Source organism: Cervus canadensis, chromosome 16, assembly GCF_019320065.1.
Source record: "Cervus canadensis isolate Bull #8, Minnesota chromosome 16, ASM1932006v1, whole genome shotgun sequence".
Lineage (NCBI taxonomy): Eukaryota > Metazoa > Chordata > Mammalia > Artiodactyla > Cervidae > Cervus > Cervus canadensis.
In genome coordinates, this window is record NC_057401.1 from 6347142 (window position 1) to 6374114 (window position 26973).

Here is a 26973-nt window from a genome sequence, read left to right on the forward strand (position 1 = left end):
AAAATTACTAAGTATGGTAACAAATACCATATGCAAACAGACTATTTTAACTTGATGCTGTAGAATCTCTTTTCCTATTAATACATTACTTGATCCTCAGGAACAGCATCTTCATTTATGCTTGCATACTAATGTATTTTGTGATTGTATTTTAGTGTCCCATGATTCCTGTTTTTGTGTATTAAACCTTACAGACATGATAGTCCACTGATTTTTTTTTTTAATTAGTCTTTGGATTTGCCAAATAGTCTTTTGTTTATAGATTGTGTAACTTGTTGATAATGTAGAATGGATATTTAGCTTTTTTCCCCTCGTTACTTTCCCTTTTCATAACATAAGGTGTCACACCTTTTAGTGAGTACTTATGTTACCGAAACAAGCTTGGGTCTACGTGCATGAGCACAATAAAGTCCATCTCCTGACACAGGTTGTGGTGAAGGAAAGTGCAGTGTTTACTGCAGGGAACCAAGCAAAGCTTCCCTGGTGGCTCAGATGGTCAAGAATCTGCCTGCAATGTAGGAGACTCAGGTTTGATCCCCTGGAGAAGGGAATGGCTACCCACTCCAGTATTCTTGCCTGGAGAATTTCATGGACAGAGGTGCCTAGCATGCTACAGTCCATGGGGTCCCAAAACATCGGACAGGACTGAGGACTAACACACACAAGCAAGGAGCCTAGGTAGCTAGTGCTTAAAAGGCCTCAGCTCTCCAGAGGCTTTCAAGGAAAGGTTTTAAAGAAAGGGAGAGGGAGGGGGATTGTGGGTGTGTAATCTGCTCATGGACAGTCATTCCAATCAGTTGGAGTCTACCTGTTTGTCGGCATCGTGTAGTTAACTTCCCCCTGGTGGAGGTTTCAGTACCTGCAAAACAGCTCAAAGAACACAGTTCAGAATGGGTAGACTGTTATTATTTTATCGTTTGGCAGTTTTATTTCTGCACTTTCTCACTTCTCTAATTAAATCAGTTGTTTGGAACTTGGGGAAGACCTAGAGGATAAAGTTTTTCTACAGACAACAGGCAAGTGGAGGACAGGGGAGGGGTCTGTTCTGGAAGGCCCTGTAGGGCTTTGCTCATTTGTTTTTGTTTGTTTTTACTTTTTGGCCGCTCCCCGTTGTCCTGTGGGATCTTAGTTTCTGGTGAGGGATTGAACCTGCATCCGCTGCATTGGAAGTGCGGAGTCTTAAAAAACACTGGATCACCAAGGAAAGTGCTTCAGTTGTACTTATGTGTTGTCTAAGCCTGAGGAGGTCTGGACCTTGTATAAAGAATCATCTGATAGTACAGTAGGAAACCATTTTCACTGAAAATCATTGAGCCAAGAGGAAGAAGAATTTCGGTGGCAGGCCCTAAATGACTTCGTAGGTCAAAAAAATGTTTGAGGCATGGTGCTAGGCTGCTGATAGAAGATCCCTCCTTTTGAGTCGATAGTGGAGATAACGTGGAAATATCATGTTTGTCATGAGTAAATATAAGTTCCAGGTATTATGAAAACAGAGAGAAGGCGGTATGAAAACTTTGCAGGAGATTCAGAAAGGCTTCCAAGCTGAGGCTTGAAGGTTGAATAGAAATTTGCCAGGTGTGTGGCTTTGGGGATTTGAGGACTACTTTCAGACAGTGGCTCCATTACACACCAAGGTGCGAAGATGTCAGAGCTGGTGTTTCAGAGGAATCTTGGCTAGAGCTCCTGGAATAGAGTAGGAGTAGGAGAGTACAAAGAATGCTCAAACTACCGCACAGTTGCCCTCATCTCACACACTAGTAAAGTAATGCTCAAAATTCTCCAGGCCAGGCTTCAGCAATACGTGAACTGGAACTTCCAGATATTCAAGCTGGTTTTAGAAAAGGCAGAGGAACCAGAGATCAAATTGCCAACATCCACTGGATTATCGAAAAAGCTAGAGAGTTCCAGAAAAACATCTATTTCTGCTTTATTGACTACGCCAAAGCCTTCGACTGTGTGGATCACAATAAACTGTGGAAAGTTCTGAAGGAGATGGGAATACCAGACCACCTGACCTGCCTCTTGAGAAACCTGTATGCAGGTCAGGAAGCAATAGTTACTACTGGACATGGAACAACAGACTGGTTCCCAACAGGAAAAGAGTATGTCAAGGCTGTATATTGTCACCCTGCTTATTTAACTTATATGCAGAATACATCATGAGAAACGCTGGGCTGGAGGAAGCACAAGCTGGAATCAAGATTGCCAGGAAAAATATCAGTAACCTCAGATATGCAGATGACACCACCCTTATGGCAGAAAGTGAAGAGGAACTAAAGAGCCTCTTGATGAAAGTGAAAGAGGAGAGTGAAAAAGTTGGCTTAAAGCTCAACATTCAGAAAACTAAGATCATGGCATCTGGTCCCATCACTTCATAGATGGGGAGACAGTGGAAACAGTGTCAGACTTTATTTTTTGGGCTCCAAAATCACTGCAGATGGTGACTGCAGCCATGAAATTAAAAGACGCTTACTCCTTGGAAGGAAAGTTATGACCAACCTAGACAGCATATTAAAAAGCAGAGACATTACTTTGCCAACAAAGGTCCTGTCTGGTCAAGGCTGTGGTTTTTCCAGTGGTCATGTTGGATGTGAGAGTTGGACTGTGAAGAAAGCTGAGCACCAAAAAATTGATGCATTTGAACTGTGGTGTTGGAGAAGACTCTTGAGAGTCCCTTGGACTGCAAGGAGATCCAACCAGTCCATCCTGAAGGAGATCAGTCCTGGGTGTTCATTGGAAGGACTGATGCTGAAGCTGAAACTGCAGTACTTTGGCCACCTGATGTGAAGAGTTGACTCATTGGAAAAGACCCTGATGCTGGGAGGGATTGGGGGCAGGAGGAGAAGGGGACAACAGAGGATGAGATGGCTGGATGGCATCACTGACTCGATGGACATGGGTTTGAGTAAACTCCAGGAGGTGGTGATGGCCAGGGAGGCCTGGCTTGCTGTGATTCATGGGGTTGCAAAGAGTCAGACATGACTGAGCGACTGAACTGAACTGAGTAGAGTACAAGGCTGTGAAGGTAGTTAAGGGCAAATTTGTCATATTAAAAAACTTTACAGGTTTTTAAGTAAGAAATTGACAAGATGATGGCTTCAAGCAGTATTTTCTACTTAAACGATCTGAGTACTACCTTTTTAAGTCTGACAACTGAATGTCACCTGAGCTATTAATTACTTAATATTTTTTCTTAAATTGAAATTTTTACATAAATGATTTCATGAAAGCAATACTGCAAAATCCCAGGTGGCCCAGCGGTAAAGAATCCACCTGCACTGGAGGAGAACACAGGAGACTCAGTTTCGATCCCTGGGTCAGGAAGATCCCCTGGAGGAGGGCATGGCAACCCATTGCCTGGAGCATCCCATGGACAGAGGAGCCTGGCGGGCTGCAGTTCATAAGGTTGCAACAAAGAGTTGGACACATGCACGCACAAACTCATAGATTTTGTTGGCTATTGTTTCTAACATTTGTTTATTAAATTTTTTTCCCCTCTGTAACCCAAAATAATAATCATGGGCATTTACCTTGGGAAACACAGTGGTGGAATAAGGTAAAAACTTTTGGTCTATAGGAACCTTTTGCTCTTAAAAATGAGTCAGAACTCAGAACAGTTTTGTTTATATGGGTTATAATTGATAACTCAGATATTAGAAATGAAAGCAAAACTTTAAAATGTTTTAATAATTCATTAAACTAATAAATCCATTAGATATTAATGTCATTAATATACTATAATGAAAATACCTATTTTTCAAAAACAAAAATGATCTAGTTTGAAGGGTGTTTTATATTGTTTTATAATTTGGCAAGTCTTAAATGTCTGGCTTAACAGAAAACAGCTTCTATCTGCTTCTCTATTATGTTATTATGCATTGTGCTGCTACTGCTATGGACTATGCTAAGCTGACTCTTTGCAACCATATGGACAGTCGCCCGCCAGGCTCCTCTGTCCATGAGATTATGCAGGCAAGAATACTGAGTGGGTTGCCATACCCTCCTCCAGGGGATCTTCCTGATACATACATATATGTAGATATATATATATCTAGTTTCCCGATAGATATATACATATTTTCCTGATATATATATATATATATACATACATATATACACATATGTATTTAAAAAAATTTTTTGGTTGAAGTGTCTGAAGAAAATCTAGCAGAATACATACATGTGGTTGGGCAAAGGAGGAGTCTTTTTTTTTTTTTTTAACTTTTTGATCTCTATTTTTTTTTCATTTATTTTTATTAGTTGGAGGCTAATTACTTTACAATATTGTAGTGGTTTTTGTCATACACTGACATGAATCAGCCATGGATTTACATGTATTCCCCATCCCGATCCCCTCTCCCACAGGAGGAGTCTTTTAGTAGTCTTTTCAGAAAATTGTGTATCAACTTATATACCAGGTTTTGACAGGTGATAGTGTCTTAAAGGTTGCAGTGTGGGAACCAGCCAAATTAGTGAGCTTTTTGTGTTCTGTTATGGTAGAATTCTGAAATTGTTCTATTTCAGAATAAATCTAACATATGTTATTTTGCAAATATTCTGAACTTTGGTATTGGAAATGAAGAGGGAATGGATTCAAGATATATTTGGGAAATAAAATCAGAAGGACTGGTGGCTTCCTAACTAAGGGTAGTGAATGGTTCTGTCGTAAGAAACGGGAGATTTAGAAAGGATGATACGGAGTTCTGACATGACTTCTTCCGCAACAGGTTCCGAGGGAGTTTAACCTTATCTGTTTACTTGGTGCCCACCCCCTCATCTCATTTGCTTCTGGGCATTTTTCTCATTGCTTTGAGAGTGTACCTGATGCATGGTGAATATTTAGTATATGTTTTTAAAACTAAAAATACTAACTTTCCATGATCACAGAAGAGGACTTGTCTCTATATATTTCTGGTTGCAAAATCAGAATATACAGATAAACCAAAAAGTTATACTGTCAGTGAGAAATTACCAACTTAACATGTAGATGCTTACCTTTCTGTACTTAATTCTGTGGTTTTTTTTTAACATAAAAATGCTTTTTTGCTTGGTGTATTTTTGTAATTTCAATATATCTTTTTCTGCAGTATCGTCACATCTTTCTTGAAGAGTTAAAGGATGCTGAAAAAAATATGGGACTTGAGAACCGTGTTTCTCATGTTTAGTTTGAGTTTTCATTTCCTGAATTATACATTGACTTTTGATAGCTAAAAGTATTGTTTGTATTTTTTAACAGTAATACATTTTTACTTAATATACTGCATTTACCTTACATATGTCTTACATGTAACACATAAGCTTAGTTTTGCAATTCTGTTATTTCTTTTTCAGAGAATAACAGTTTAGAGGGTCAAGATGTCCAATCTAAGGATATTTGCAGTGAATCGGAAGAAAATATCCAGCTTGCACTACTTTAATGTAAGCTTTTCTTGTAAAGTTAAATGTACTTTGACAACTTCAGTTACTTGACTTCCCCGAAGGTCTAGTGTATTTCTTATACTAGTATAAGAATTGTGTATTTCTTATACTAGTATGTCAGCAATTTCTTAACGGAGTATGGAAGAGTCTGTAGGCAACAAGAAGCATGCCTTATCATTAGTCTATAAATTCACTTTGCTACTTTAAAATTACCTGTGCAGCATATTGAGACTATATTCCATTTTGAGGTCATTAGTGGCCCAAGGAGTTACACAGATTTTCTTCAAGTGTTTCCATTTCTGATGCTTTCAGAATGTAAACCCTTTGATAGATGATACTTTCTTATCCTGGTCATTATGAAGTAGAAATTTAATTAATTGAGTCTCTTCTCTGCTCTTAATCTATTTTCTTATAATGATAGTATTTTATTGCCAGCAACTTGGTAACTAATGTAGAAATAACACAGAAATCGCAGGTGTGCATTCCTTGACATCATTAAAGGCAGATTGTGCAGCCCAGAATCATTACATACACTAACTGCAACAATGCCCAATATACTGACAGCCATTAAATGTGGTGGTCTAGGGACCACCTAGTGGTCATCTAGTGGTCTAGGGATAAATTGTTGGAGAACATTCAACCTCTGTGTGGGAACATTACAAGAAGATACTTAGGAGCTTTTAAAAATGTTAGTTTTTTTTCCCCTCCATGTATTTTAAAAGCTTTCTAGCTGTCAGAGTCACGTGGGGGGACTTGGTATTTTTTTTTTTTTTTGCTTTATTTATTTTTAATTGAAGGCTGGTTGCTTTATAACACTGTGTGGTTTCTGCCGTACGTGAGCATGAATCAGCCACAGGTATACATATGTCCTCTTTCTCGAACCTCCCTCCCACCTCCCACCCCATCCCACCCCTCTAGGTTGTTACAGAGCCCCGGTTTGAATTCCCTAAGTCAGACAGCAAACTCCCCTTGGCTGTCTGTTTTACCTGTGGTAGTGTTTATGTTTCCATGTCATTTTCTCCACTTGTCCCACCCTCTCCTTCCTACTCCCACACGTGTCCGTAAGTCTCTTCTCTCTGTCTGCATCTCCGTTGCTACCCTGCAAATAGGTTCATCAGTACTGTCTTTCTAGATTCTGTATACATGCATTAATATGCAATATTTGTTTCTCTCTTTCTGACCCACTTTACTCTGTGTAATAGACTCTAGGTTCATCCACGTCATTAGAACTGATTCAGATGTGTTCCTTTTATGACTGAGTGATATTCCATTGTATATATGTATCACAGCTTTTTTATTCATTCACCTGTCGATGGATATCTAGGTTGCTTCCATGTCCTAGTTATTGGGCTGACAACCCTCAGAATGGGAGAAAATAATAATAAATGAAACAACTGACAAAGGATTAATTTCCAAAATATATAAGCAGCTCATACAACCCAATACCAGAAAAACAAACAGCCCAGTCAAAAAGTGGTTAAAAAAACCTGAACAGATATTTCTCCAAAGAAGATATACAGATGGGTAATAAACGCATGAAAAGATGCTCAACATCACTCATTTTCAGAGAAATGCAAATCAAAACTACAATGAGGTATCACCTCACACTGGTCAGAATGGCCATCATAAATAAGTCTACCAACAAAAAATGCTGGAGAGGGTGTGGAGAAAAGGGAACCCTCTTGCAGTGTTGGTGGGAATATAAATAGATAAAGCCACTGTGAAAGACAGTATGGAGATTCCTTAAAAAACTAGGAATAAAACTACCATATGACCCAGCAATCCCAGTACTAGGCAAATACCCTGAGAAAACCAGAATTGAAAGAGATACGTGTACCCCAATGTTCACTGAAGCATTATTTACAATAGCTAGGACATGGAAGCAACCTAGATGTCTGTCTACAGATGAATGGAGGGCTTGTTAAGATGCATTATTTGACCCTATCTGTAGAGTTTGATTCTCTTGAGTGGAATGGGTCCTGAGAATTTATATTTCACATAAGATCCCTGTGATGTTAAGGCTGCAGATCTAGAAGAGCCATCATCTAAGGTCAGCTCAAAGGGGCAAGCAGTATTAACTTTAGCCTTATTTTTCTCTTGTATAATTTTGTGTTGTCACTTTTTAGAAGAGCTGGAGTTAATAAACTGGGACTACTATCTGAAGATTCAACGCATATTCTAAAGATTCAAAGTTATGATGTTAAAGCTACAGTAAAAAGTTATGCTAAAATAAAGTTAACATTTCTTTTTCTCCTCACCAGAATATGTGTTCCTCTAAAATAAGAGCAAGTCTAAAAAGATTAAAGCTACATGTGCTTCTTGGAAGACATTACAGTTCCCTACCAGGTACAGATGTTAAGATTCTTCTCATCTTTCTTAAACTGCTTGCTTTCTCCCTTTTCTCTGTCTCTTTCTCTCTCATTTGCAAGCATCTCTGTTATTAGGGATCTTCAACCATTTTTAAAGCAGTGGCTCTCTTTTACTTCTTGGCTATTTCTTTGAGATTATTGGAATTGAAGTATTCTGGTAGATGGTAGGCGGTAGTACACGTCGACTTACATGTCTCATGTGCTGTCCATCCTCATGAGCTGAGCAAAGGGGAGGGTTGGTGGCTCAGAGGTGTGGCCGGTGGTCAGCACGCTGTGTCTGCAGTTGCACATGTGCGGATTCATCCAGCCGCAGATCGTATAGTACTGTGGCATGCGTGTGTTGGAAAAATCCTCGGATAAGTGGACCTGCACACTTCAAACCTCTGTAGTCCAAGGTTCACCTGTAACTTCATTCTGTAGCAGTTCTCACTACCATCTTTGTCACGTAGAATACTGGAGTAAAAACACCAGTTGGCTGTGTAACTTGTGAGACATGTGAATTTAACGGCCTGCCTTATTGGCGAATCTGGGGCTTCTGTGTTTTGCCCGTGCAGATTTATCCATAGCAGTGCAGATTATCATCCAGTCTTCAGATTCCCATCAGGTTTTCAAAATACAATAGAAGTCTTCATAATTTATTATAGAAGTTTGGGAGAACTGGTTTAAATAGCAGAAAGGTGTAGATTAAATTTATAAATGTAACTGCATTGTTTCTTTAGTATTAATAGAGTAAATGATAAGTGTGGAATAAGTCATCATGGACTTTTTTATTCCAGAAATACTATTTGGCCTTCTATGAGTATTAAATTATTATAGCTTTCCTATTCAGTGACACCTCCCAGGCCATCTTTAAAGGTATTCTGTCCTTGGAATTGCTGAGGCATGGTAGGTTCCAAATTGTACAGAAACCATTGTCAGATGATATGAGTATCTCTCTTTGCTCTTCAAGCCTTGAGAATGTCAGTTTACAGGATTGTGTAGTGTTTTTTGTTCTGATTTTGGTCTTAAGTTATTTATATGGCTGTGCTGGATCTTAGTCGTGGCCTACGATCTCTTGGTTGTGGCATGAGATCCAGGTCCCTGACTAGGGCTTGAACCTGGGCCCCCTACACTAGGAACGCAGAGCCCCAGCCCCTGGACCACCAGGAAAGTCCTTGTGCATTTTTTGTTGTTTGTTTGGTTCAAGACCAAACTCTCTTAGAGAGTGCAAGAAAATAAATTTTAGGTAAATGAGTGTTACATTTAGTTTGAATTTTACTTTAATTGGTATTATACTGTTTGCTTAAAATTCTTTTAATTTCTTTAATTTATAAGTTAAGGACATTTTCTTTAACAGTTTGATTTTAACACTCTTTCCATTAGGTTTAATAGGAAATGATATCAAGTCCCTTCATTCCATCATCAGTCCTCCTATTGCTAAGTAAGTCTCATCATTGATACTGTCTTTTCCATAGGCTGCCATGAAACTTTACAGATGTCTCACAGGCTTACTTCAGCATTTAGTGAGTGCTCTAATTTCTATAACTTCCTGCCCTACCTAATTAACTATAAATAGATGTTGGTTTGTCTCTTAAAAGCTGTTGTTTCAATTCAGTGCTCGGAATTTTTAATGTAGCAGCAGCACACTTTTCATAGAAATATAAGATATTCACAGAATTGCAGTTAGCTCTTTGGTTACTTAACTGTTTTGTCAGAATACTGTGAGAATGATACGTTATCCATTTTTCTAGTTTTTACACTTTCATATAAAATGTTGAAATACTAACCAGTTTTGAAAATTGCACAGCATAGATACTTTGGTTTTACAGTTTCAGTAATGTCCACCTTATAATACATGTCTTTTTTTTTTCTTCCCTTTTAAACAGAATTCGTAACATTGGAATTATGGCTCATATTGATGCAGGAAAAACTACCACCACAGAAAGAATTTTATATTATTCTGGATACACAAGATCACTGGGAGGTTAGACTGGATTCCTCCTCTCCCTCCCCACCCCTATTAGAAAAAACTTTATTGGGAAATATTTTGATGAAGAAGTCAACCCAGAGATCTTGAGTATGGCATGGAGGCAGTACTATTTAAGCCACAACATAAAGTTAAGGTAGTTACGGTACTCACCAAAGGATGTTTTTAGTTTCAGTTCAACATTCAGACTCATGTGTTGGGCTACAGTTGGCGCTGGTCTACTCAGAAGTCTTTGGGGTAGGAAACATAGCTTACAAGCAGAGCAGCAGTAGGTGTTTCTTCCTACAGAGTTTCTTAGAGCAGTCTACAGAGCTCTGTGGAAACTGTCTTCTCTGGCCACCCAAAAGTGATAGCTTAGGTACAAGGTGACAAGATTCACTGGAGCCGCTCTAGCTTGGAAAGCTCCTGCCTTGGAGGAATGAGTCTCTCTCGTTACAGCTCTGTGGGCCACCTTCCAGGTTTCTCACAGAGACATGCCATACCCCACTCAGGGAAACCTAGAGCTGCATATCTTCATCAGGCATTTATACTTCATTGTTAATCCTTCCCAAGCCAGATGTAGTTTACCAGTCAGAAATTATTTTTTCTGTAAGTATGTTGCCTAGCAGTGCGTTTGGCATACTTGTTTTCTGGGCTGTAGGAGAAAAGAGCTGGAAAGTTAACCAGAGGTCAAATTCTCATGCAGAACAAGAAAGGATTTTGTTAATCTTTAACCCCTAGTAATAGTATTATTTACCTAAGTTTGAATTTACTGTTTTTATTATAATATGTCAAAAACTGTGATTCTTTTTTTCTACCTTGCCCCTTATCTCTGGTGAAACAGATTTTTTCTTTTTTTTTTGACACAGAGGGCCTCATGTCCTAACTTTTTTTTTCTGGTGGCACTGAGTCTTCATGGCTGCTTGCAGGCTTCCTCTAGTTGCGGTGACCAGGGGCTCCTCTTTGTTGTGCTGCATAAGCTTCTCACTGAAGTGGCTTCTCCTGTCGTCGAGCACAAGCTCTAGACCCACAGGCTTCAGTAGGTGAAGCACACAGGCTTTGTGGGCACTACAACATTGGCTAAGTAGTTTTGGTGCATGGCCTTTAGTTGCCCGTGGCATGTGGAATCTTCCTGAACCAGAGATTGAACCTGTGTTTCCTGCATAGGCAGGTAGATTCTAATCCACTGTACCACCAGAGGAGTCCACCACAGTGATTTTGAAATGTGCTTCATTGAGAACCATTTCTCTAGGTCCTTGGAATTGGCTGAGACTTTTATAAAGGATAAAACCATTCAAGATGAGAATCTTCATGATGATAGGTCTCTATCATCATGAATTTCTCATAGAATTTTTTGCTGTGTAAATGGGAAAATGGGGCTTCCCAGGTGGCTCAGTGGTAAAAAATCCACCTGCCAATGCAGGAGACTTGGGCTTGATCCCTGGGTTGGGAAGATCCCCTGGAGAAGGAAATGGCAACCCACTCCAGTATTCTTGCCTGGAAAATCCATGGACAGAGGAGCCTGGCAGACTACAGTCCATGGGATTGCAAGAGTCTTTTGTCCAACTCGTGAAAGTTAGCTGATTCACTTTGCTGTACAGTAGAAACTAACAACATTGGAAAGCAACTATATTCCAATAAAAATTTTAAAAATATTGTAGAGAAGTGATTAGGTTGGAATTAAAGTTTGGTTTGTCTGTGCTCTTTTATGGCATTACTCTGCCCCCTGTCAAGGGATCAGGTGTGAGGAATATCAGGTAAAGATGGGATAATGAAAGTTAAACTAGGGAAAAAAAATGAAAGAAGTATATGATTCAGTAAAATTAAGTAAAGAGGTTAATCTTTGTTATTACAGAAAAAATGTTTTTATGGAATAATTACTCATCTGCTAAAAAAACTTCTTCTAGAATGATGCTTGATTTAGAAAAAGATTAAGGGTCTTAAATCAATTATTTTATGAACAATTTTTTTTAGAGCAAATTAAACTATGTCAGGTAGACATCACAGGCCTATAAAATATACTTGCTTTTAAGCCTAACTGTGTCATTTCTTCTCCTGGCTAGATGTTGATGATGGAGACACGGTGACAGATTTCATGGCTCAAGAGCGAGAACGCGGCATAACTATTCAGTCAGCCGCTGTCACATTTGATTGGAAGGGGCATAGAGTCAATCTTATTGATACACCAGGTACAGTGCCGTTTCAGCACTGCAGAGGTGCTGCATTATTTTGAGTTTTTTTTATTTGTGTGTGTGTGTGTGTTTTTAATCGTGGTAAAAAGCATGTAAAATTCACCATCTTAATAATTTTTGAGTGTACCGTTCAGTAGAGTAAGATTGTTCACATTATTGTGAAATAGATCTCCAGAACTTTTTCATTTTGTTGAACTGAAACTCTGTACCCTAAACAGCGTCTCTTCTTTGTGCCCTTGACTGACCTCTGGTAGCCACCATTCTACGTTCTGGATCTATGAGACTGACTGCTTTAGATACTGCTTATAATAGGATTGTACACTATTTGTCCTTTTGTGACAGGCTTATTTCACTTAGCAAAACTTTTCAGGGTTCATCTGTATTGTAACCTGTGCCAGTATTTCCTTCCTTTTTAAGGCTATGTAGTATTCCATTGCCCATAAGTAACACATTATGGTATACATACAAAATCTTGTGTATATACAGAAATATATGGTGAATATTTGAATACAGAAAAATTGATGAATATTTGGGTTGCTTCCACCTCTTGGTTATTGTGGATAGTGCCCTTCTGAACGTGGAGGTGTAAATATCTCTTTGAAATTACCCTTTCAGTTCTTTTGGGTGTATACCCAAAAGTGGGATTGCTGGACCATGTGATGGTTGTGGTTGTGGTTTAAAGATTTTAGGTGTTATATTTCTCATCTTTTCTTAGGTCATGTGGATTTTACCTTGGAGGTTGAGCGCTGCCTGAGAGTATTAGATGGTGCAGTGGCCGTGTTTGATGCCTCTGCCGGTGTAGAGGTAAAAAATATTGTCAAAGTAAAGGTAGAAAGTATGATTTTTTTTTTTAAAAAGTAGAATGCATCAGATTGATTTAACTATAACCCTTTATTTAGTAAGCTGAAATTGATATTATTATAGCCCTTTATTTCATAAGCTCAAATTGGTGGTATTATACCTTTATTTGGTAAGCTCATATAAGTCCAATTATGATGAAAAGAATTTGGAATAATTTGGAATTTGAGATGTGATCTGTATATGATCTCATGTACTTCAGAGTAAAAAGAAAGTAAAATTTACTTTTCTGTAGGAAATAGTGAAAGTTGGTTTTGAGAAGAGCTGGATTCTTACTTTCAAGCTATCAAGTTAGTCTGCCATAGCTTTATGGATTCTGGCAGAAGACACAAGATTCCTGAGTCAAGGATGAAGGACTATATTAGTCACCAAAATAGCAATATCCAGAGTACCAACATTTTCTTGTGCTGATTCCTCAAGCCCTAATCCCCTTAGGGTGACACAAGAGAGGTCAAGTGAGCGCTGCACGTGTGGTGGAACCTGTGCTTAGACAGTGCAGGTATCTTATAACGGGCAGTAGACATGCCTGCTCTCTGCTCTTCCAGGGTCGTAGACCCGCCTGCCTTTTGCTCTGGAAGGAGACACTAGCTGCTCCCTCTAAACTGTTCACTATACAAACATCTTTGAAAAGATAGTCCAGAACAAAGGCAGTCACTGCCTCTCCTGATAAAACATGCAGAAATATGAGCAACACATGAAGGATTTTCTCCTGAAACTTAATGTAAATCTCCTTGAATAAATCCTGAAAATGATAGCAATACTCCTTAAATTATTGCTCCTGGGGTCCGTTATGTTCTCTTTAACTGGTATTTTGTTTGTTTTGTAATCTCAAGATTGGCTTTACCTTGAATATAGAACCATATTAGTTCTTCTTATCTTAAGATTATTAAAAGTGGTATCTTAATTAAGGGATCAAAATCAGCATCCCCCAAAATGAGACAAATCAATACCATGGGCCTCCTGATATGAAGCACTAAGAAGGACATTGTTTTCTGGCAAAAATGTTTGGCTCATATTGTGAGAAAACAGACTAACAAATCTAAATTGAAAGGCATTCTCCAAAACAGTGGGCCAAGGCTTTTCAGAAATTGAGAGAAAAATGTAAGGAAAAAACATTAGGAAAATGAATGATTGGGGTTGGGGGGGTTTGCTGGGAAACTGTTCTAGATTACAGAATTCTAAAGAGACAAGAAGACTAAATGTAACATATCCTCTTCAGTGGAACCCTGGATCAAAAAGAAAAGGTTACAAAGGACATCTTTGGGAAAATCAGAATTTTGAATATGAAGTATATATATTAGAGTATTTTATCAGGGGACTTCCCTGGTGGTCCAGTGGTTAAGACTCTGCCATTCCAGTGCAGGGAGCATGGGTTCTATCCCTGGTGGAAACTAAGATCCCCCATGCCACAAGGTGCAGCCAGAATTTTTTTAAAATGTCAACTTAAATTTCCCTGAATGTGATGTTTGTAACTGATTATGTAGGAGAACGTCCTTATCCTTAGGAAATGCATGCTGAGAGACTTCCCTGGCAGCTCAGGCGGTAAAGCTTTCCGCCTACATTGCGGGAGATCTGGGTTCGATCCCTGGCTCAGGAAGATCTCCTGGAGAAGGGAATGGTATTCTTGCCCACCCCCATCCCCCCACCCCCACCCCCCAAAAAAAGAGGCTCAAAGGAAGTGCATGCTGAAGTATTTAGGGTTGAAATGTCGTGGTACCTGCAGCGTGATCTCATGGCTCAGCTCCCATCCACCTCAGATACACACGTGGTTTTAGTTTGGGTGCCAAGATGGGATTAGAGGTAGAAGAGATTTATTGGGGGGAATAAAAAGGGAGAAAGAGAAGTGGCAGAGGGTGTCCAGACCACAGGGCAGGCCACCTGTGAAGGAGAGGGTTAGGAAGGGGGATTCGGGAGGAAGAGTCTCAGGCTACAGCACAGTTAGAAGAGTTTGACTACGCTCTGGGGATTCTTCAAGCCAAAGTCACCTGTTAGAGGAACCCATTTTTTGTGGGAATAGACCTACATTATTACTCTGCTGAACTCAGTCATTAGCTGGGAACAGCCCCCTGGAAGGGGGCTCTTGAAAGAACATGGTGTTGATCTAGAAGGCTGACAGTTGGGACCATCAGTTCATTGTGCTCTACACAGTAGTTTCAAGGGGCACACTTTCACAGCCACCGTACACATAATGTGTACAGAGGCACATGTTTATACATAGAAAAAGGCAAGTGTAACAAAATGTTAACATTTGGTAAATCTAGGTGAATGAAGAGTACATGGATATTTATTGTACTGTTCTCTCCCCTTTGTTATAGATTTGAAGTGTTTCAAATGAAAAGTTGGAGGGGAAATAAAACAGTTATTGAAAGCCCCACCTGAGGACCCCTGACAGACAGTGATATTTGCTTGATATAAAGCCTGACACTGAGGTCTGAGGTTGATTATACACTATTGTTTGTATTTCTTTGAGTCACTTCATTTCCTAATGGTTGCATCCTTCCTATCGTTATAATTCTTTACAGGCATTTGACACTTAATCATTCAGACAGATTACATTATTTACAAGATCGAAATATGCTTAGTAGGAAGTTTCTGAATTTGTGATACAGAAGGCTATTATTTGCTAAAATAGTAGATGAGCTTTTAGCTGGCAGGTGGCGTGATGGGAGTTTTATTTTTTAATATGTTTTGTTTGTTGGGAAATTTATAATGTATATCCCCCCCTCCAACCCACATAAAAATCAGTGGGGCCACTAGGTAACAGTTTCTTAGAGAAGACACAGGAAACAAAAAACAAAATTGATTCATTGGACCTCATCAAAATTACATGTTTCAAACTTAAAAAAACAAGCCTTAGACTGTGAAAAAGATGTATAATGCTAGATAAAATACTGTAAGAATGCTAAACTTCCAGAGTGCAATAACATCTGATTATGTAGAGAATATTATTGTCTTGTAAGTATGTACTGAAATTTTCACAGTACATGTATATGACCAAGGACTTGTATCCAGAATATGTGAAGAACTGTGTGTCAGTATTAACCCAATAAAACCTAACAACCCAATTAAAAAAAAAAAAAAGACAAAGGACTTGAATCAAGGATACTTCACCAAAGAAGCAGTTGAATGGCTAGTAAGCACATGAAAAGATGCTGAGTTTCATTGGTCATGAGGGAAATGCAAGTTAAAGTTACAAAAGGAGACCATTTCGTACCCATAAGAATGGCTAAAATTAAAAAGAAGGGTGGCAGACCTTGGTTGAGGATGTGTAGTAATTGGGACTCTTACACTTTGTTGGTGGGTCTGTAAAGTACTATACTCACGGTGGAAGACTATTTGGCAGTTTCTTGTAAAATTAAGTATACACTTGTCCTTGTTGTTCAGTCACCCAGTTGTGTCCAACTCTGTGACCCCGTGGACTGTTGTAGCATGCCAGGCTTTATACAGAGGAATTTAGCAGTAAAAATTAACCAGTACATGCAACAATGGGAATGAATGTCAAAAACATTATATTGGGTGAAAGATGCTATGCTATTTATATGAGGTTCAACAACAGGCAGAATGAATCTTGGGACATAAAAATCTCTAATGTTCTATGTGTTTTATCTCTTCATTGGGGTAGTAGTCATATAAGTATACACACTTACCAAAATTCATTGAACTGTACTCTTAAAATCTGTATACAGTTGACCCTCAAACAGCATGGGTTTGAACTTCATGGGTCTGCTTACAAGTGGATTTTTTTCACTAAATAGGGGCTTCAGACTCCATAAGCCATGGTTGGTTGAATCTGCAGATGCAGAACTGCAAATAGGGAAGGCCAACTGTAAAGTTATAAGTGAACTTTTGACTTTGCAGAGGTTTGCACCCTAATCCCTGTGTTGTTCAGGGGGCAGCTGTATTTTATTTTATATTAAGTTTTACCTAATAAAACAAATGACAGACTGGTTTCTATTTTAACAATGTCAGCACATTAGGTTTTTAAAAGTCTAGACTCTACTAGGCAAACTGTTTATATTTAACACGTACAGAAAGTAGAATTAAAAGAAGCCAAATAAAAAAGCATATGAAAATTGTGACTTAGAAATACAGGTGTTGGCTTCCTTTCCCCTCCTTAAATTTTCTTCAGTTTACATGAGTATTCAAACATTCACAGTAAAAATACTTGATTTTTGTCATAGTAGCATTTTATAGTACATTCCTATTTGTTCTTTTTACATTACAATTGTCTGAATTAATTAAGGCAAAAGTCTATATTGCACAGATCAGAAAACTGATGAGTTCAGTATTGTATGATGTTACCAAGTGTGGTTGTTACTAAGTAAGGTGAAGCCAAACAAAGGAGTTCTTGTGATTCTTGGTTAAGTCCTCTTTCTGTGACTCCCAGTACTTCTCAGTTGTTCATTTCCTTTGTCTTGCATCATGGTTCACCCAAAGTATTCTCAGTTGGAAGCATAATCTGCAGTCATACTTGAGCATTTTCTTAGCTGTTTTAATCTGACAGCATTGGAGTGGGTCCAGAGATATATGTGCAGTGGTACTAGCTATGTTAGAATAGGGCCCAGTTCCATTATAATACAGGCTGAGTCTGCTTATTTCATGTGTAGTAACAGTTGTTTTTGTCAGATGTGTGTTTTTTCCTTATCTTTGCTTTAGGCACAAACTCTTACAGTATGGAGGCAAGCTGATAAGCACAAGGTACCTCGAATCTGTTTTTTAAACAAGATGGACAAAACTGGAGCAAGGTATTTAAAATGTGTTTCTTTGGCTTATCAAAGTAAGAATATCATTTGACTTTTTAATGCACTGTAACTTAAATTTAGAAACAGCTATTCCCTATAAAGTATAATCTATTCCATGGTATCCCAATTCAATCCATGGTATCTATTCCATGGTATCCCAATTCAATCCATGGTATCTATTCCATGGTATCCCAGTTCAATCCCATTAAAAAAAAATTCAAAGCAGCTAATAGATAAAGTAAAAATGTGGGATTAATAGAGAGCTGATAGATGATGAAGCTCTCTGATTCTAAGGTAGAGAGGCTTTATCCTATTTTTTAGGCTCCTGACAGAGTGATGTCTTGCTGATTCCACTGTCTCTATTTAGAGCTGCATGGCTGAGTCCTTGTATTGCTGAATGGTGCTCTTGTCATTGCTAACGGTAGAGGGTAGAGAATTGTTTCCTGTAGTTGCCTCAGTGAATGATGTTCTTCCTTGTCCCCTGATTTTCTTTAGCTACTGGATAAAGTGCTGTCAATGAAAAGAAACTAGGAAGGAGAAATAGGTGTTTTCAGACCTGCATATAGGGCAAACAAGTTAATGCTGAGATGTAGTGGTAATTCTGCAGACTTAGAGTGGTAATCCTAAATGGACACGTTATTCTGAGAACAGAACTCAGGACAGTCAAGAATGTATGAAGGATTTGGAGAAAATGTGAAAGGGCGAGAATTAAGAATTCTGATGATTCTGGGGAAATGTGAAAGGGAGCAATCCTGATCTGTGGTATGAGAGTGACAGTAATAAACCGTGTCTCTTCTAATACCACACAGGTATGCTCCGTGTGTCTGTAACTCTGCATAGTAATTCTAAGGCTGCTGGTTTAAAGGACTTGTGTCTTGATTAGTAAAGCACAGCAACCTTCAAAATGTGCTAGACTAAAGTTCTGACCATTTTCTGTTTGGAGTTCCTTGAGATTGATAGGCTACTGCCTGTACTGACTGACAGAATCTATAGTGATGGGAGGGAGATACTGGATACTAGGTTGCTGCTTAAAGACATCGGGACCAGAGTGATTTGCATGTGTGTTTGAATCAGCCCACATGCCAAAGATGGCATGAGTTTCGTAGGTAAGCCAGCCCTAGTGTTAGCACAAAAATGAACAGTATAGCATATGATATGAAGAATGCCTGAGATGAAAGTGTAGAAAAATTAGGCTGGCTCTTGGAAGAAAGTGGGTAGTCATGTGTGATAACAAATGTATTGATATTTGTTAGAAGAATCTTTGACTTGTAATCATAAATCTTGGATTTGAATCTTAACTCCAGTTTATTATGTGTGACTTTGATCAATTCATTTAACCTTAACTTCAAACTTTAGTTAAACAAAGCTCACAATAATAAAATACCCTAAATACATGTGTGGCAGAATTATGATAGATTCTCAGTCACTTTTATCTGAAAAGTGAAAGTGTTAGTCACTTAGTCGTGTCTGAGTCTTTGTGATCCCATGGATTGTAGCCTGCCAGGCTCCTCTGTCCGTGGAATTCTCCAGGCAAGAGTACTGGAGTGGGTTGCCATTCCCTTCTCCAGGGACTGTTAATCTGAAATTACCATTAAAAGATTAGACAAAATGTCCTGTGGAAAAATGTTAAATGGTAAACATTAGGAACAATTTAGGGTTATAATAGGGTTAGGTTCTTAAATCCTATTTTAAGAATCTTAACATTTAAAATTATTTTACAGTTTTAACTATGCAGTTGAAAGCATCAGAGAGAAGTTGAAGGCAAAACCTTTGCTTTTACAGGTTGGTTGATTAATATTTGGTTTAATTAATATGAACAGATCCTTCTTAGTTTCCTTATCGGTTTATTGTGGTATTATTATATACATTTTTGAAGCTATCTCAAATCCTTTTGGAAGAAGTTAGGATATAAGTAAAAATAGATTTAGATTATGATAATGATGATAAGAGACATTTGGGAGTGAGTGGGGGAAGTTTTATCACCAGTATAGTTTTAATTGAGTTCTAATGATCATTTAATGTTTGTCTCACTCTCACTTATAGTTACCAATTGGTGAAGGCAAAGCTTTCAAAGGAGTGGTGGATGTAGTAGGTAAAGAAAAACTTCTTTGGAATCCCAATTCAAATGATGGAAAAGACTTTGAGAGAAAACCCCTCTTGGAAACAAGTGATCCTAAATTGTTGAAAGAAACAACGGAAGCAAGGAATGCCTTAATTGAACAAGTAAAGTAAATACTTTGAGCTTAAAATTGCTTAAATATTTAGAAACTTTAAAAAATGTTTACTGTGACATTTCATCTAAATTTACATATAGAATATATAAAGTATAATACTGGGAACACCAGTGTAATCACCTCCCAGCTTAAGAAGTAGAATATTGGCAATAGTCTTGAATCTCTGTGTGCTACTTCCTGTTCTCTCTCCCTCCCACTAATCATCTACCCCACCACCACCATCTTGATTGCAGTGTTTGTCTTTCGTTTGCTTTACGTTATAGTTTACTACAGATATATGCCTAATTTTCCATGTTTTTGAATTTTACTTAAATGAAATGGGGCTTCCCTGGTAGCTGAGCTGATAAAGAATCTGTCTGCAATGCGGGAGACCTGGGTTTGAACCTTGCCTGGAGAATCCCCATGGACAGAGGTGCCTAGCGGACTACAGTTCGTGGAGTTGCAAAGAGTCAGACACGACTGAGTGACTAAGGGCACACGCGCGCACATACACACATACCTCTCTACCTGTCAGTACACACACACACACACCCCTCTGCCTATCAGTACACACACACACACCTCTCTACCTATCAGTACACACACACACACACCTCTCTACCTATCAGTACACACACACCCCTCTACCTATCAGTACACACACACCTCTACCTATCAGTACACACACACACACACCTCTACCTATCAGTACACACACACACACACACACACACCTCTCTACCTATCAGTACACACACACCTCTACCTATCAGTACACACACACCTCTCTACCTATCAGTACACACACACACACACCTCTCTACCTATCAGTACACACACACCCCTCTACCTATCAGTACACACACACCTCTACCTATCAGTACACACACACACACACCTCTACCTATCAGTACACACACACACACACACACACACCTCTCTACCTATCAGTACACACACACCTCTACCTATCAGTACACACACACCTCTCTACCTATCAGTACACACACACACACACCTCTCTACTATCATACAACACACACGCACACGACTCTACCTATCATACACACACAACACACACAACACACACACACACACAACCTCTCTACTATCAGTAACAGCACACACACATCCTCTCTACCTATCAGTACCACACACACACACAGCTCTCTACCTATCAGTACACACACACACACACACACACACCTCTCTACCTATCAGTACACACACACACACACCTCTCTACCTATCAGTACACACACACACACACACCTCTCTACCTGTCAGTACACACACACACACCTCTACCTATCAGTACACACACACACACACCTCTCTACCTATCAGTACACACACACACACACACCTCTCTACCTATCAGTACACACACACACACCTCTCTACCTATCAGTACACACACACACACACCTCTCTACCTATCAGTACACACACACACACACACCCCCACACACCCACACACACACCTCTACCTATCAATAATCCTAAGAAGGATTTTGTAATACAGTTAAGGAGCCAAATTACACTTGCATGTATATCTCTCAATGTTCCAGAACATGGTAGTATATAATGAAAATAAGGTGAATTTGAGACAACTATCAGTAGATAGTAATAAAGTATTCATTACAAGGAATACATATATATGTATAGAATTAGAGAATAACAGCATATCACACCAGCTAGAATAGCTCCAATCAAAAAAAAAAAAAGGAAGAAGAAAAAAATAATAATAAAAAAAAGGAAGAGTTGGCAAGAATTGGGAGAAATTGTAACCCTTGTGTACTGTTTGGGGAATGAAAATGATGCAACTACTATGGAAAACAGTATTGTGGTTCCTCCGAAAATTGAAAATAGAATTACCATATGATTTAGCAGTTCCACTTCTGGGTATATGTCCAAACAAATTGAAAGCAAGATCTTGAGCTATTTGTACATCCTTCTTCATATCAGCATTTTTCTCACAGCCAAAAAGTGGGAGCAATCCAAGTATTCTTCAGCAGATGAGTGGATAAAATGTACTGTATACACAGTGGAATATTATTCAGCCTTAATAAGGAAATTCTGACATATGCTACAACATGGATGAACTTTGATGCCATTATGCTAATTGAAATAAGCCAATCACAAAATCAAATACTGTAGAATATCACTTATATGAAGTATCTAGAGTCCTCAGTGTTAAAGAGACAGGGAGTAGAATGATAATTAACCAGGAGCTGGGGGGAAGGGAGAATGAGAAAAAGTTTGTTTCATGGATATAGAGTTTTGGTTTTGTGACATGAAAATGTTATGGAGGTTAGTTTTATGACAGTGTGGAATATACTTAACACTATTCACTTAGAGATGGTTAAGATGGTAATTTTATGTTTGTTATATTTTACCACAGTTAAAAAGTTTTTAATTAGAGAATAAGATTAGTGCAACTAGAATCAACTTCATGTGTTCCAAAGGTGAAGAGCAATGAAAAGAATATTGTATACTTACTATATGTTCTGGAAGCATAGTTTGAATTGGTTATTTAAATTTCACAGTAGTCTCGTGGGATAAGTCCTAGTATTATCTCCACAGGTAACCAAGAGAGAGAGAGAGGTGACATAACTTTTCTCTTTTCTTTTTTTAAATCTGTGTTTGCCGGCACTGCGTCTTCATTGTTGCATGCAGGCTTTCTCTAGTTGGGTGAGCAGGGGACCACTCTTTGTTGCAGTGCGGAGGCCTCTTATTGAAACTCTTTTGTTAATTTTATTATCAGCTGATTTCTCCTGTCACATAGGCAAATGATTAGGAACAAATATGAATGAGATTATTTATGTTTTTATTATTGAAATGATACCATGACCCTCTCAACTTAAATTTATTCCCTCAGTGAAGAATTATAAACAGGATGTTCTTTTACTTAGGAGATATGATGAACATTCAAAACATTAGAGGATTACCAAATGAAACTTTTCTTATGAACTAAGACCCCAAATCTTTATTAATTTACTTATTTTGGTCACACGGCATAGCATGTGGTATATTATTTCCCCAGCCAGGGATCAAACCCATGCCCCCTGGATTGTAATAACAGAGTTCTTACCATTGGACTGCCAGGCACGTCCCCTCCAGATCTATTTTAAGACAGCAGTCCATTGTGTGTGCTATCTTTGGCTATCAGCTGTAAATTTTCTCTTATTCCTCTTGAGTACTCTGAGTAGGTAGTACTGTATTGAGGTGCTTTATCAAAAGGCTCTGGCTTCCCATGAGTTTAGGAAACTCATGAAATCATATCTTCAGTTTTCAGTCTCTTTCCTTTGAAAGAAAATCTCTAGAAGATGTGATGAGTTCCTTAGCCTGGATAAGTTGGATTGTGTAACTGTCTTGAGATATGTGGGTAATGGATGTTTATGGTGTGTAGACCTATAGTTGTAATAATGAATGCAAGTTATAGAACTAATGCCTTTCCTTACAGGTTGCAGATTTGGATGATGAATTTGCTGACTTGGTTTTAGGAGAATTTAGTGAGAATTTTGATTTGCTACCAGCTGAAAAGGTAAATTGTATTAATCATTTACTTCTGACCAAGTTTTACTATTTGGATGTGGTTTGATGACTGTTGTAGATTTTTTTTTCAACTTTGGATGTTATTAGAAAATGCCGACTTAAAAATTAGAACACTGTTAAAAATTAGAGAACATTGTTCATTTTCTGCATCCTTTTCCCTTCACTGTGATCATTTCACTAAGTAGCAGTAGGAAAATCACAGATGGAAATTTTTCTTTTTTTTTTTAATTTACTGATTTTTCAGACTACTATAATGGTCATTTTTCTCAGAACATTTTTTTCTGAATCTGTTTTAATTGTTAGTGGAAACTTATTCTAGATCTTCCCAGGTTTTTTTTTTTTTTTTCCTGGCTTTCTTATGAAATACATCAAACCAGAGAATTGTATTTGAATTATGACAGATTTATTCAAGGTCTTTTTGGTTTTTTCTGACAGGAACCTTCTCCCATGAACAGTGTTTAAGTGGTAATGTGTTTTAAGTTGACTTCAAGATGAGCCCAGCAAATTGGCTTGGTTATTTTTCATGGAAAGAATTAACGAAAAACACAAGATCTGTAGATTAATTTTGAGCCATTTGAAATTAGAGGTGTAAAAAATTTTTTTCTTTTGCATGAATGCTATAAGTTTGAGTTTTTTTCTTGTTTAGTATTTGAATGGTTAGATGTGATATTTGCTCTACCCTATAGTCACATAATATGATTTCTGTTTTCAAAGAGCTTATAATATAAAATGAAGTTGACCCACCATTCCTCTTATCAATAGCTTGCAAACACATCTAAGCTTTTCTTCATTTTTGTGATCTTTTAAAAGTTGTTTCTAGCTTTGGTACACCTCATTTTGCCTTGGATTTTATTTAATGTGAATTTAATTCATTTGAAGAAACTGAAATTCATATTTCTAATTTCTAACAAGTTCTTCTAGTAGACTATCAAGGTTAAATCACAAGTACTTAACTTTTTCAAGAAATGTTTTTATTCAACTACTTTATTTTAGTAGTTTTTGGTGATTTAGTGGTGTTTTATGGGATTTGCTACAATGCTTATATAGATTTTACATTCTACTGGATGGGGGGACAGACAGTAAACTAAATATGTATTTAATATACCAGATAGTGATTAATGTTATTTACAGTGAAAAATAGAATAAGGCCATAAAAAGAATGATGGTAGTGTGCTGAGGAGTGATATTTTACATGGTTGGTTAGAAAAATCATCTGATTCTGAGATATTTTGGTGGAGACCAAAATACTACACATGAAGCATTTATATCTCTGCTTTATAGCTACAAACCGCAATACGCAGAGTGACACTGGCTCAGACCGCAGTGCCGGTGCTCTGTGGGAGTGCCCTGAAAAACAAAGGGGTCCAGCCCTTATTAGATGCTGTTACTCTGTACTTGCCTTCACCTGAAGAACGCAGCTGTGAATTTCTGTAAGTATAAAAGTACATAGATTAAAATTTTACAGGCTTGAAAAGAGAGGTAGACAGATAGGTCTTATTTTTCAAAAGTGGTAGTTGAATCACAATTTTTGAATAATATTGATGAAGAATATTATTCTAAACAATATAATATAGAGTCATTGTAATTTTTACTTGAAAGGGATGTTTGTCATCATCTCTTGTAACCTGCTGTCTTTAAGATGGAGCTAAGAATGTGTGACTTCTTTGTTGTGTAAAAGTATAAGTGTTGACCCTTCCATCTTAGTCTGAAAAAAAGAAGTAGTATACTGGGGGTGTTTGATAAATATGCTATAGATATATTTATTCTGGATTTCAAGATTTTTCATAAGCTCAAAATATTTTGTGACCGTACAGAAAGATTTGTTGTTTTACTCCTCTTGTGCCTAACAGCTTTGTCCTTGGTTAAAAATCCTCTAAAATCTAAGTGAGCTTTGTGCATAATGGCAGACAGAGGTGGACTTTAATCCTGTTAACTGGAATCTGAGTCACTTCTCATCTCTATTGGAGAGGCATTATGGCAATGTGATGATGAGCATGGACTGTGTACTACTTGAATTTAAATCTCAGGTCTTCCAAGTTGCTTAACCTCTTATCTGTAAAATGCAGAAAATGGGATTTATCTCATAAGGTTGACACTAGAATAAATGAGCTAATATTTATAAAGCACAAAGAACAGTGCCCAGTATATGATCAACTCTCTATATAAGGACTTGTTAAATAAAATTTGGAGAGAATAGGAATAAGATTAGAGAAGCTCAATAATAGAAGTGTCTCATCTCCTGAGTCATGGACCCCTTTGAAACTAGTGAAAATATGGAGCTTTTTCCTCAGAAAAATGTACCTATGCACAAAATTTGGCAATTTGAGACAAATTCAAACTTTCTGAAACCTCAGTGAATACCAGTTTAAGGACATCATTCTGTAAGTGTTGGTGTTGTAAACAAGTTCAAGTTTATAGTGTAGATTTATATGGCTATGCAGCTGAAGAAGAAGTGGGAGGAGAGCGTGAAAGCAGTAATTGAAAAGTATCTTCTTGTTTATCCTTTATGGGGTTTTAAGAAGTGGTGTGATATTCCTAGGTGTAGTTTTTGAGGAGGGATGTCTCGGCAAGAATTATTTGCTAATAGAGGTAATATTTGGAAGAGAATCTTTTTTTGTTTGGTTTTTTCCAGTTTTGAAGCATTATGGTAAGATCTCCAATAAGTAGTATAGTCCAGTGGAGGAACAAAGGTACGTAATACATTATTTAATTGTCCTGGGTTGCTAAATTAGAAGATAAGAGTAATCTTTGGAGGACATGAAGGTAAAGTTTATGAAGTAATTCTGATCTTACCTATATAGATATATAGGAGGCATATTTTAAAGGCTTTTCTGGAATTTCTCCTTAATTTCTAGGCAGTGGTATGAGGGTGACTTATGTGCCCTGGCATTTAAAGTCCTCCATGACAAGCAGCGAGGCCCCCTGGTTTTTATGCGCATATACTCGGGCATGTTAAAACCCCAAACGGCCATCCATAATATTAATGGAAACTGCACGTAAGTAGAAGCCTAGGTTATTTTCTAAAACTCCTCATTTCTGAGCTCATTTCTTTGTACTTTTACTAATATGAACCGTGGTTTTACAGGGAGAGGATAAGTCGTCTGCTTTTGCCATTTGCTGACCAACACATAGAAATCCCTTTACTGACTGCTGGTAACATTGCTTTGACTGTTGGGCTTAAACATGTAAGTGACCAAATGGTTTCTGTAGGAAATCACAGCTTAAATGTTTAATTAAAAGTACGTATTTTATCATAGCAAAAACCCGTAAATAATCCAAAAGTGGAATAATGAATATTGTAGTACATTCATCAACATAGTCAAATCTCAAATATTTAATAGAGAGAAAAATAAATTATGGAACGCTATAAACACTATGGATTGTCTTCATATAAATTTCAAATCCAAGTAAAATAAATATATTATTTATGGATACATACTTATGGTTTATGTTTATATTAGATAGTGTTATTCTCATTAGGTTTTTTCCTATCTTGATAACTTCAGAAAATTTAACTTTATAACTGATTATGTAAAAAGTGAAGATATTTTCCCAATGAAGTCTTGTAAGGGCAGGAATTTTTGTCTCTTTTGCTCAAAGATAAATTTGATTCGCCAGATGAATTTTAAATGTATTTTTTGTGTGTATGTGTGTTTTATTGTTGTCGTCCTCCGGCAG

At 37.7% G+C, this 26973-nt stretch overlaps 1 protein-coding gene across 5 annotated transcripts in view; it reads left to right on the plus strand.

The window, feature by feature from the left end:
• GFM2 (GTP dependent ribosome recycling factor mitochondrial 2) overlaps positions 1 to 26973 on the plus strand; it is a 48536-nt gene that overhangs the window by 2892 nt on the left and 18671 nt on the right. Inside the window, exons 2-14 of one of the 5 annotated variants that reach the window (XM_043489196.1) lie at positions 5332 to 5418; positions 7680 to 7764; positions 9150 to 9207; positions 9653 to 9750; positions 11796 to 11921; positions 12640 to 12752; positions 17439 to 17527; positions 19246 to 19306; positions 19568 to 19747; positions 23204 to 23284; positions 24577 to 24725; positions 26151 to 26291; positions 26381 to 26480. In XM_043489196.1, the coding sequence (XP_043345131.1) occupies positions 5356 to 5418; positions 7680 to 7764; positions 9150 to 9207; positions 9653 to 9750; positions 11796 to 11921; positions 12640 to 12752; positions 17439 to 17527; positions 19246 to 19306; positions 19568 to 19747; positions 23204 to 23284; positions 24577 to 24725; positions 26151 to 26291; positions 26381 to 26480 (1344 nt within the window). In that variant the 5' untranslated portion in view covers positions 5332 to 5355. Of the gene's footprint in view, positions 1 to 5331; positions 5419 to 7679; positions 7765 to 9149; positions 9208 to 9241; positions 9290 to 9652; positions 9890 to 11795; positions 11922 to 12639; positions 12753 to 17438; positions 17528 to 19245; positions 19307 to 19567; positions 19748 to 23203; positions 23285 to 24576; positions 24726 to 26150; positions 26292 to 26380; positions 26481 to 26973 lie in introns of those variants that run through there. The other 4 variants (XM_043489197.1, XM_043489198.1, XM_043489199.1 and 1 more) reach the window with 4 other exon arrangements.